Source organism: Vespula vulgaris, chromosome 1 (assembly GCF_905475345.1).
Source record: "Vespula vulgaris chromosome 1, iyVesVulg1.1, whole genome shotgun sequence".
NCBI lineage: Eukaryota > Metazoa > Arthropoda > Insecta > Hymenoptera > Vespidae > Vespula > Vespula vulgaris.
Window position 1 is genome coordinate 3,182,254 of NC_066586.1, and position 13,573 is coordinate 3,195,826.

General features: G+C 32.6%; 1 protein-coding gene across 4 annotated transcripts in view; it reads left to right on the forward strand.

Annotated features, from left to right (window-relative positions):
- Positions 1-12,560, forward strand: part of LOC127069094 (ecdysone-induced protein 78C) — a 78,546-nt gene extending 65,986 nt beyond the window's left edge. For 3 of the 4 annotated variants that reach the window (XM_051005818.1, XM_051005794.1, XM_051005802.1), the window contains 5 exons: positions 2,246-2,387; positions 3,559-3,971; positions 4,477-4,794; positions 4,922-5,321; positions 5,535-12,560. In XM_051005818.1, coding sequence (XP_050861775.1) covers positions 2,246-2,387; positions 3,559-3,971; positions 4,477-4,794; positions 4,922-5,317 — 1,269 coding nt within the window. In that variant the 3' untranslated portion in view covers positions 5,318-5,321; positions 5,535-12,560. The remainder of the gene's footprint in view (positions 1-2,245; positions 2,388-3,558; positions 3,972-4,476; positions 4,795-4,921; positions 5,322-5,534) is intronic. The other variant, XM_051005811.1, reaches the window with a different exon arrangement.
- Positions 12,561-13,573: the final 1,013 nt, after the last annotated feature.

A 13,573-nucleotide genomic window follows, 5' to 3' on the forward strand; every position in this document is an offset into this window, starting at 1 on the left:
AATAAATGATTGATTTGATATCAAAGAATGCTGTTATCGCCATAGCAATCTTTCAATTTTAGTCGCCAAAGGAAAGTTTTAAGGTTTTCTTTACATTGTCCGACCACTCAATACTTTTACTACTGGTGACTCCCGTCACATTCGATCGACATACACGACTAGTGTCTATAGCTGCTACTCTCTTCACGGAAGAAATCATACACTTAGATTATTATGCAACTTGTCGCATCGAGTTTTTTCTTCTTTTTTCTTTTTTTCTTTTTTCTTTCTCCCTACTCGATCGAAAATTATAGTAAAATAATTATAATACTTTTAAGCCTTTCACTCGAATCTATATATACGAGTTAATACGAGTCGTCTCGTACGTGATTAAACTTTTGCAAACTTTCGATCGATTTTATAGCTCATGTTATATATTTCAATGAACGAAAGTACTTGAAACGAATTGCTCTTAAATGAAACGATAAAACCTAAAGATATTAGCTTTGTGACTGTTCTTATTAGTCACCGTTCCGAATCTCGCGTGTTCATTTTTTATCGACTTTTTTACTTTGCTATGTATATGAATTTTTAAGAAATAATTCAATTTTTAAATTAATCATTACCTTTATGTTTCTCTAATATTTCTTTTATTTTTCTTTCGAGATGTCTTGATATAACGAACATTACTGTTTCGAACATTTAATAGACAAATAATCGGAGATACGATGTTTCACCATTCTTCATTCAATTTCGACGAATCATTTCTATTATTATTTTCTTTAGCGCTTGTAGTAGACGCGCACGTTGATACGGCGTGTGACATAAGTATTGATTTTTGCCACGAATGGGGAACTATATTACAGGCAGCTGTTTCACGATATTCCATGCGCTCTGCAGGATATCGGACGTGGGATACGCATCAGCAATGCAGTCGAACCATTACCAATGCTTACTTTTAATTAATTGATACCAATGTTAATAGACAGAGGATCTCAGTTTTCGATCGCTAAAGGAAACGACATGTTCTCACGATTCTTCATTATTTCATTCACCTATCATCGCGTTTAATATTGAAAATTTTGTTATAATTTATTTTTAAAAATGTCGATGTTGTTTTCTTCTCATTAACTCCTTTTCATTAATTTTCTATTTAGGCAAACAGTTCCCGTTTTGTTTCCAATTATTAACGATTCGTAATAAACGTAAACTCTATACATTTCTACGTTGATATATTTTCTTCTCTTGTTCTCTCTCTCTCTCTCTCTCTCTCTCCCTCTCTCTCTTCGGTTCGTCCCTCCCTCGAGTATTTTAATATCCATAAAAATGGATTAACCTAAATAAGGCTCAACTAATTTTCACTTTCAAATTAATAATACGAAACTGGGTCACCGTCGAAAGCAATCTTTTAAATCGTGAATCCCTAATTTGAATTCTATCAAGCTTTATTTCGAATATCCTACATACTCGGATGAATAATTTCTTTCAAATTACAAATGTGAATTTAATACTCTTATAAAAAAATTAAACAATCCTGAAAAGCAAATTTCATATACTTTTACATACGTAAATACCTACCCACGTACACTTTGATATTTTATTACATTTTAATACATACTACACAGAGATACGAGTGTATCTCTGTGTGTGTCTTTGCGTATGTCATTTGACTACTTCTATCTTCTGAAGCAACTAGGAAACGAATCTCGTCTAATTAATTTTCATCCGTTCTCTATGCTGGAAGATGCCAATGTTCTTTCCATTTCCGATTCGATCAGGCGAACTCCAGATTACTTGAACTACTACGTTTAATATCAAACTGAACCTCTTCGGCGAAGGTGAATTCTATCACGGTTCCCGTTAAAATCGATGATCAATCGTGAAAAGAAATGTTTAAGAATCTGTATCTCGATGCATTGAATAATTTCTTTCTTCGAAATGACTTTCGTCTCTTGATATTATTTTATCCCTCTTTGGGTTAATAATAAATATAACTAATGCATAATTCAGTTTTATTCTCCGTCGTGGCAATAATCAACGAAAAAGAAAGTGAAATATAGTATATGTTTTCGAGATTTAAATTTAAGTTTAAATCTATTTATTCTATCGATGCTCCATGACATTCGTGTTATAAGTTTTTAAATAGAAGAGACTCGATGAAACTATTATAGATATTTTTCTTCGTCGATCCTGTTCGTCGATCTCCGATAATTTCTCTATAATGATATCCGATTTATCCAGTTTAAGACGTGTTTTTCATCCATAGGGATTCTTCAGAAGAAGCATACAAAAGCAGATAGAATACAGGTGCCTGAGGGACGGCAAGTGTCTAGTGATCAGATTAAATCGGAATCGCTGCCAGTATTGCAGATTCAAGAAGTGCCTAGCTGTCGGCATGTCCAGGGATTGTAAGTATCAGATAAGATCAAATAATCAAACTGCTTTCCATAGATAATTATCGTACGTCAGAATAATGATATCATGAATTAACCATAATTCAACTAACAAAGTTGTTAGAAGTTTTATATCAAACAATTTCGAGAGCTTTTTATTTCTTTTTCCTTCCTATTTTTTTTCTTTTCTAAAAATAATACTACTAATTACTTCAATATATGATAACCTCTAATGTTTTAACCTTGAGAAACATACATTTTGAAAAACCAACATTTTTTTTAACTTCACAGTTGATTAATCTCAAGATTGTATTTTAATAAGAGTAGCATATACTAGAAAACATTTTCACTTCTGTTTTTCATCTGATTAAAGATATAAAAAATAAGAAAATATTTACATAAAATCTGCTATTACAGAGCGACATCATTCATTATCATGTTAGATATGTATATCGTTAGATTAGAAAACTAGAAATTCAAGTACGGAAACTCATCTCAACGCGACGTCAACTTTACTGTACGAGCTTCCGTTGGCCGGTAGCGACGAGTGGTAAAATAAACGTGGTGAAAGAGAGAAAGAGGAAGAGAAAGAGAAAGAGAAAGAGAAAGAGGAAGAGAAAGAGAAAGAGAGAGAGAAAGAGAGAGAGAGAGAGAGAAAGAAAGAGAGAGAGAGAATGAGAAAAAAGAGACAGAAGTTGCGTGCATAATTAAACGTCAAAGTTCTATCGAGCAACATACATGTGCATATGACGCTTAAGTCGAAACTTCACGTTCCCTTTTTCCTGAACGTAATAAGCTTACGCGAATCAGTGTTGTTTTCCATGGAAATAGAAATATAACTAAATATGAATGTCGATGTATATGCGTATATATGTATATCGACAAAGATATATGTATACATATATATATATATATATATATATATATATATATATATATATTGCCGTATCGTGAAAAGCTTTTATCGTCGATTATCGCGTATTCTCTCTTTGCTTTTATTTGAAAATTAACATCCATTAGTGGCCACCCACGAAGTAATCAAATATATCATATATCATATACCGTTCTATGGTCATTACTCATTACCTCTCTATAATCGAAATTTCGTGTTTCGTCTGAAAGCAAATATAATAATAATAAAATAAACGCATAAATAAATGTTAAATACGTATAATATATTGTACAGCTGTCAGATACGGCAGAGTGCCGAAACGTTCGCGAGAACGAGGCCCTGAAGATTCCGTACCTACGACCACGACGACGACCACATCGACGACTACAACTGGCGTGCAACAGCTCACGTCTTCCGCTGGCACTGGCAATAACAACAATAACAATAACAATAATAATAACAACAACAATAACAACACAAGCAGTCAAAATAATAACAATAATAATAATAACAATAACGGACAAGGAGGCAACGCCATGCCAAGAATACCTCCATCAGCGGTCGCTGAAGCTGATCAATCCGACACGGACGTTAAGCAGTTGGCAGTCTACGATGTTATCCTTCAAGTGTCGCAAGCGCATCACGCGCATTGCGGTTTTACTGAGGAATCCACGAGGGGTCTTATACGAAAGCCCATGATAATACCGGTAAGACACTTAACAGATCTTATAGAGACCATTGCTTTTGCCTTCCCTGCAAACGGGGATGTAATGTAATAAATAAGAGTTCTGTACTCGTTAATGAGGTACTTCATCGTTCAACGTTTAATGAATCCGACGTATCGATCTTCTCGTGTGGATGCTTAAAAGAATTATCAGTGGCAAATCAAGTATTGGAGGATACCAAGAGTAACCTGATTTTGAGAGTGGCCTTTGACAATTTTTAATAATCCTTTTCTCTTGAAAATGCGATAAGTTAAAGTCGTCGACTTAAATATACGTCGTCCATCGTATTTTTTCTTTTCTTCTTCTTCTTCTTTTTTATTTTTATTATTTTTTCAATTCAAGTCCAAAAATATGAGTACGTTAATACAATTTGTTCTTCAAGAGAACGTTCTCTTCTTAGATACCTAGTTGAATTAGTACAAAAGTTTTGACATTCTTTGCTGGAATTGGCAGCAATGCGTGTTTCTATTGTAATCCTGCTGATTAGGCGAGTGATTCTTCGCAGCCGGCCAGCCCAGAAGATCCAGAGGCGGCCTCCTCAACTGCGGAGACCGTTGAATCGCAAAGAATCTGGCTGTGGCAACAGTTCGCTACTAGAGTCACACCGTCGGTACAGAGGGTGGTAGAATTTGCCAAGAGGGTTCCAGGATTCTGTGATCTCTCGCAGGACGATCAACTCATTCTTATAAAGGTTGGCTTCTTCGAGGTCTGGCTTAGTCACATTTCCAAGATGACCACCGATAGCTCGATGACCTTCGAGGATGGTACTTATATCACCAGGCAACAAATGGAACTCATGTATGAGGTATGCTTTTCTACATTATCTTTTCTACGTTTATTATCTATTCAATTAAACCTAACAATTATTATGTAAATGTTCACATTTAATGATATCTATTGATCTTTCGATTTTTCTATTTGATCAAATTTAGCCCGACTTCGTGGCCGCCTTGATGCAATTCACATCATCTTTAAACGCTCATCAGCTGACAGACGCCGAATTAGGTCTCTTTTCGGGTGCAGTGCTTCTCGGAGAAAGGGCTGGTCTTAACGACGTTAAAGCGGTCCAGAGGCTTCAGGATCGTCTTTTGGAAGCTCTCAGAGTGCAAACTTCAAGAAATCACAATGGCACAGGTGGAGAAGCAACCTCGGCGTCTGGCTGTGCCAGCATATCTGGAGTTTCTCAGAGGATACCGGAACTCAGGGCACTTGGTGCAAGGCACGCAAATCTTTTAGATTGGTTTAGGAGAAACTGGACAAAGCTGAAGCTGCCACCTCTCTTCGCCGAGATCTTCGACATTCCCAAGTGCGAGGAAGACCTGCAATGAAGAGGTATATACGTTGCTTTTTTTCCCTATACAAATAAAATTGCAATTCTTGTTGACATCTCTCCGCTTCGATATTAATAATATACATTGAAAATATATACACACACATATATATACTTTTTATATGCATTTAATTAATAACTATATTTATAATATATACATTTATTTCTTTTTTTTTACATGAAAGAAGAGAAAATATTTAACCGGTATGTTTCAGGATGCGTATCGAAACGGCACGGGTATATGATTCCTGCCGGGATAAATCTAACTTTCCAGCGCTCATCGCACAAATAGAAAATTCAGGAAACGTTCTCGATTTCGCTGGTAGACGACAATGACGTATCGTTGGTACGATGTGAGATGCGATCGAAGGGCTCATCGATTTTCCGCATCTCAATAGATGGACCAGACCATCTTTGGAAAGGATCCTCCTGGTCTTTTCTTTTTAACGGAGGGTACGGATTAGCAATAAAAGCAAAACCATTCTCGGTGTGGGCCATATATGGGAATGGAAAATATTCGTGTCGCTTTATCGCGATGGATACATATATATCGGAACAAATATAATGTATATATAAATCGCATTTTATTCGTGATTTTATGGGAGTCGTTTCGATGGCGAGAAAGGCGTTTTAAAGTGGAAGTACAAGCAATACATATACAAAGTTATATGCTAAATCCGTGTAACGCTTTGTTACGTCGCTGAGAAATGATAGGATGAAGAAGGAAAGAGATCGTTTGAATTCAAAGTATAAAAAAAGTTGTACCTTTGACGATACATATTGTAATGACTCGATATTTCGCCCTTGGGAGCGCAATTAAATACTCAATATGTCGGTATGATATTTCGCGTTAAAGTTATTATCGTGTATGCCATCGTCGCAATAAGTGATTCGAAAGTTTGTACGTTTTTGCATTCGACATGCGAGGAAAGCACAAAAAAAAAGATAATGCAATCAAGTCCGCGGGTAAGCTTTCGGAGTCCGATCGGTGTTCTTCTCGAAGTTTTAAGAATTTTAGCGTATAATAAGGACTTTGAAAGTTTTGACGACAAAGGGGAACGTTAGACCTTAAGGATAACGAAATATCGCGATATTAGTACATATTTGTAAATTATTCCGCGAAACACCGGCGAACGAAACACCAAATTCATAGACATATCGAAGATGGAATCATAAAGTCGTCTAAAAAAAATCTCTCTACGTTTTCTTGATTAACCTTTTGTCTTTAAAGATTTCAAAGTGACGTGTGTAACTAGACGGCAATATAAACGTTTGTATGGAAGTACGCTAAAGTACGAAATACTCCAGTTCAACAGCCGCATAAGCGCAAGTATGAATTATCCTAAAAGAATGAATTCATATTAGACGCAAAGAATGAATGAATCTCACGTTATAAGACTCGAAAGGATATTCTATATAGGGCGTACCACTCAAGGTAATCTGCTACGAATCTCAATCTATGCAATCTCTATTTTTATTACTTGACAAGTAGTATAGTGTGAATTATCTTTATATATATATATAATATATATATATATAATATATATATATGTATATATTCTATATATATGTGTATATATATATATATATACATATATTGTGCTGACTTACTTCAGGGTATTCCATCAAACAGCCGAACGCTTAGAATCATTTTATTCCTAATATCTTTTGTGAAATATTATATACACAATTGCTCGAGCTGGTAAAAAGTCATTTAAAAAAAAAAAAAAAAAATACGTATGGAACAATAGCACATTTATCTATGACGAGATAACCGCCGAGCCAGAAACTATCCATCCACAATCTGAGATATTGGTTTTACAAAAATAAAGCAAGAGAGCCCTGAAGTGAGTGCATTCAACTCTTCGAACTTTGAACACTAATAAATAACTCTCTGACAATGACTAGGATATAATGCGTATCAATATGTAATTATTATAAATAAATAAATAAATAAATAAATAAATAAATAAATATATATATATACATATATATATATATCCATCAGAGCCGAGGAATGAGAAGAAAGAGCAAGTTTATCGATAGAAAAATTAATGTTTTATCTAGCGCGTCGTACTTAAATTAACAAAATATTATATCGATACATCGCTATATTGCTAAAGAAAACAAAAAAAAATTAAGATGAATAGAAGAGTCTATCTTCATGATATTACAGGAAAGATTCCAACTCTAAACGCTCACATCAAGTTGTGAATAAACATATCATATCTAATTAATATATTGAGAACAAAGAGGGAATATCATAGTTTAATATAAGAATGGATCTATATAAAAAATATATATATATATACATACAAAAATATATATATGAAGATTATAAATCTATATGCGGAAGAAATAGAATTATTATTACGTGTTACGTCGAACGAGCGTAGATCTATCGTGGTAGCATACTTCGGCAGCTATTAAGTCGATCGTTATTCACTAATTCTATCTATCTCTCTCTATCTCTTTTTCCTAATTCTAATCACAGTCGTCGTAGTTAAGAATCGAAAATTCTTTAACCGAATTAGGATCTACCAGAGCAGAGATCTGCGCAAGGATCGTCGAATTATCTAACGTGCGCAAATCGTTGGAAAAGATAAATTGCTGAATTGCTGATCATACGTTTTTTATTATAATTCGTCTATGAGACTTAGTTCATTTTATTTTTACATTTTTTTTGTTTTGTTTTCTTTTTTTTTTTTTAAGACAAATCACAGAAGGAAAATTTCAATGAATCACGCTTCGAGTAGCTGATACGATTATTATAATATTATTATTAAAAAATTGAGATTTTCCTTCTCCTTCCTTGTGCACGATCAGAATTGTTTTATTTTCTAAATTTCTAGTCGCTGGGTTCTTTTTTATTTTTTCATTAACCGAGCCCTCGAGATCAAGAATTATGATACTCTCGTGAATATATTGGAGAACACGCGATTAAAACGGCCAAATATACTTAACGTTGGTATAACTATTATGATATATTATTGATGGTGTCCAGCAATCGCTTTAAAAAGTGTTTTTATCATACTCGAGCAGAAATGTCTTAGTAATAATATTCACAGAACCGCGTCGAATAGTTTTCCTTTCTTTTTCTTTTTTTATCTTCGTGTTTCGACTTAAAATAAAAAATCTCTAATACGGCTTGTTTCTCGACTCGTTACGAAGAAACTACTAGAGATTAATTTCTTTCTTTTCTATCGTTCTTGATCAGCCTTAAAGATTTCGGTCATGGTGCTATAATGTTTGTAAATACATTAATGAAAATCATAATCAATATTAAGAATACAACTATTGATTATTATTGCGTCATATTATTATTGACATTATTTTAGTAGTATTGCTACTATTATTGACATTATTATTATGATATTTTATTATTATTACAATTATTATTATTATTATATTATTAGCACTTTACCGTCGTCGTCATCGTCATCGTCATCATCATCATCCTCGTCATTTGTACTATAGCCATAATAATAGTAATAATTGCATTATCATTATTATTGTTATTCTCATTACGCGTATAACACTTTGTTAGGAAGAGAAGACATCTCTGGAACAAGTTCGAGAAAAGAGAAAAGAAAAAAAAAACTCAAGCGTAACCCCTTCCATATAATAGAGAGAGAGAACTACGGCGATTATATTAGTTTCATTTAATATTATCTCTGTGTAAAGTTATAGATAAACGAATGCTTAAGCGTACATCGCGTTTCGTCACATAGCACACACTATACATCTATAACCTTCTTTTTTAATATAAATGAAATGTCAGCTATACGATAATTACACGTACATAATATTATATCATGATGACGATCATGATGCTGGATGGCGTGCCAAGCGAGACGGGAATTGTTTCTTAACAAAAAAAAATTATATATATATATATATATATATATATATATATATGAATATATATAAATATTACATATTACATATGTGTAAAATAATATAAAACGACGATAAAACGATATTAAGAATTAATAAGTACGACAAAATGACTGCTCTATACTGCTAAAGTACAAATGTTTCATTTAATTGTTTTCTTTTTTAAGAATATCGATTTGTTAGAGATTAAGTTAAAAGCACGTGATCGTAAAAAGAAGGCAACGATCAATGTGCACGTTGTATGTATACTTGTATTTATTTGTTAATCCGAGATGCGTGACGTGTATATGTGCGTTACGATTATTATTATTATTTTTATTATTATTATTATTATTAATATTATTAATATTATTAATATTATTATATTATATTATTATTATTATATATATATATTATATATATATATACACATAACACACACTTTCTCACATACACGTACGCTCTTCACTGTACTTAATTATACGATAAATTACCTGAGTACATCGGCGTGCATGAAATCCGTAAAAAAAGAATTGTTCGATCCCTGATTATTGCTCCACGTCCATTTTCGTAGGACGTAACGAAATAAGAGTTCGTTTAATAGAGAAACCATCTCATTGCTGTTAGATCATTGTATCTAAAATTTATGAGCGATTATTACTTCAAATTACTACATGTTCTTTTTCTTTTTTCTTTTTTTCTTTTTCGATTCTTTCTTCTTTTCAAAGTACCGAAATTTTATCTTCATTTCAATCGAAAAAGTATCCTCTATTAGAGACACGAACAATGATGAGATAAAGTAAATACAAATTTATTTTACATATACTTATATAATATCCTTGCACAAAATCGACCAACGAAAATGCAACCCCGCGTAGGACTGATCGTTATCAGCATATTCCTATCACATAAAGTTTATATAAGCAGTACTGGAAATGTGAAAAAAAAAATTGATGATAATGAGATGCCTCGAGAATGGACGATGTAAAACCAAAGCTGAATTATTTATCGCTAACCGTGTTATCATCGTGGGAAAAACAGTATAAAATTTGGAAATAATCCGTGTAAATCATTCGTCGGACACGTTATGTGGAGAGAGAGTTGGGGCAAGATGATAACCTGTAAGAATTGAGACACATAGAAAAATCAATGTTATATTAAAAATCATTTCCTATGGTAAAAAAAAGAAAGTACATACATACATACATATATACATGCATACATACATACATATTACAAGTATATCAGTTACGCAGTTTAACACGATAATCGAGTTAAAACAAAAAAAAAAAAAGGAAAGAAAAGAAGAGAAATCACAAAGAAACAAATAAAAAGAAAGAAGATTCGAAATACTTGTGTCCCTGGTAGGACAATCGTATTCAGGAGTTCCTAAAGTCACGATTTCTTAGATAAGCATGCAACTTGATCATTTTTTAATCGACCTTCCTCTTTCTTCCTATCATAAAATCTTTATTATCACTAAACATGCACTATTACATGACTTCTATCGAGCAAACATATTCTTGAGAAAAGAAGTACATACACGAGGTGTCTTTGGGATCTCCTGAAATGTGTTTTATTATTATAAAACATCGGCGAATTTGAATTCGTAGGCATGATCTTGCTTTGAGAATGGTCTCCTCGAACTCGATTCTTCGATTAGATAGGTAAAATAAAAGAAAAAAAAAAGAAAGATAAAAATAAAAAATCGAGCCGAGACAATCGGAGCGGAGTGCGCAAGAGTAAATGTAATTTCGAATTTAACTGGTGTAATATCCTACGTACATACATACATATATACATACATACATGCATACATGCATACATGCATAGATGAATACATACATACATACAAACATACATATGATATATTAAAATAGGCAGCAATGGTAGAACGGTAGAAATGTAATTATCTTGAGAGGGAGATCATGTGGGCGTACCTAATAGAATAAAAAAAAAAAGCTCGTAGATAGGGAATGCTAGATTTCTCGATCGTTGACGTTTATCCTCTTCTTTCTCCCTTTTCGTCTCTTCGTCCGTCGTGTTCGATGGTTTCACCTGTAATAATAACGTAAAAACGTTTCAAAAAAAGATCGAAGAGAGCTCGATTAAATTCGAGAAAAGAAACGATACTTGGTGCCAACTATTTATTATAATAAATTAATTAATTATTAAAATAACGATTAAAGTAAGAAACTTTACTTGAAAGTAGGTGACGACGTCGTGACGAATGATCCGAAAAGGCGACGAAAGGATCTTTCCATGGTTTTTATTCGTAGTCGCGTTTTATTAAACTATCTCTCCTTTTAAGGATCTATCGATGTTCGATCTTTCGTGGGATCTAAAATCCGAACGAAAAAAAAAAAGAAAAAAAAATGAAAAGTAAAAAAGAAAAGAAAAACATACATGTATAAATTAAATCATAAATTTTGCCTCCGAGAGGATAGCATGGCAATACGAGAGAAGCGACGACGAAAAAAGAGAAATAAAAAAGAGAAAAGGAACAAAAAAAAATAATAATAATAATAAAATAAAGAGAACAATTTACACGTATATATACCTATATATATAAAGATATATGTATATATACATACGCTGTTTCATACCGTCGCTGCTTTCAGTTTTTAATCGAAATATTATAAAATAATAATAAAAAGAGAGAAAAAAATGCAGTGGTCTACGATACACTATATGATGTATGTATATCCTATTTCAAAATATTTAAACTAAACGTGCAGATTACTAGAAATTTTATATTTTTTAATCGAGACGCGCCAACGCCGACACGTCCTCGCGCTCGTTATTTTTTTAAAAGAAAACACCAACGCCGAAGTTGTTACATATCATTGTTAAGTTACTTGTATGTATAAAAACATACATACATACATACATACATACATGCATACATATATACATAATACGTACGATGAGAAAGACGAAGCGCATTCGATCGAACAAGAAAAAATAAATCACATTTTTTCTTCTCTCTTGGAAACGAACAATTAAAAGAAAAGAAGCTTCGTTCGATCCGTTTGGAAACATATAAAAAATACCATAAAAAAATACCGTAAGAACATATAAGACGAAACGTGATTGGCAGCTTTATTTGTCCGTCTTAAAGGCGTGAAAATGTTATAATTTATCATATTTTTCATCGTGATCTCTTTTATGTTTAGCGTCAACGACTCTCTCACGATCGCCTACTCGTTATGCATGCTAATAAATGTGAGATTGTTGATGTGCGTCGCTTGTCTGCGTTTAAACAAAAAAATGATAATCGTATTTTCGAATGTTCGACACACATCTACGTTCCATTAAAAAAAAAAAAAGAAAAAAAAAAAAGAAATTAAAAAAAATAATAATAATGTGTATATTAAAGCGTATCACGTGCTCTGAATAGACTTCGATAAGCAATTTATAAAATACGTTCTCTACCAAAAAATAAAAACGAGAAAAAAACACAAAAAAAGACATAACAAAAGTAAGATCCAAATCAATCGCTGCTATATATATAAATATATATATAAAAAAGACAAAAGTCAGTCATTGCTGTCATAAAAATGGATTGCAATGATATCGAAAAAAAACGCGATGACGTTGCAATTATTATTCCTAAATACAACCGCTCCAATTTAAAGTCTATGAAAATATCGAATTTTTTCTATCTCGCTCGATGGACTACTATTTATTCTTCGACTTACGTACATTAAAAATCCTTTGGTTATATTTTTCTATATAAAAAAAAAAGTATCTCTAATCTATTTCAAGCGCAAAAAATTTTAATGCACGAATCTTCTCTCTTACGCGGGATAGTAAAGAATCCGATGATGTATGTGAAAAATGAGAAAATAATAGAGAAAAAGGCGCAACACTTTTTCCCATTTACAATTAGGAAATATTGTTATAGAAAAAGAAAAAATACAAGTTATTCAATTTTTTCTTAAAATTAAACGTAACAAAAAATAAAAAAGAAAAAAGAACGAACACGCCGAATGCTCCACAAAAAAAATACATAAAACAACCTCGTATGATCCTCGTTTTACAAGCATACGATGATCACATTACTTACATATACTTACATAAGACAAAACACACACAGAGAATAGATACACGTGCGCTTCTTTTTTTTATTACTACTGTATAACGCGTCACATATATCTTATTTGTTATGAGTTTACGAGAGAAAATGCGTAAGTAAAGTAAAAACAGATCCATATCTCTACCATTAAGTTTACCATTATCATATATATTTAAATAATATATTATATTATCACACAATCTTTTTGCACACTCCTCGCCTTACCCTTCCTCTGTCCACTACTGTCCACCACTTGCCCAAAATGTGTATCATTGTATCAACCTTCTCGAGAACAAATGG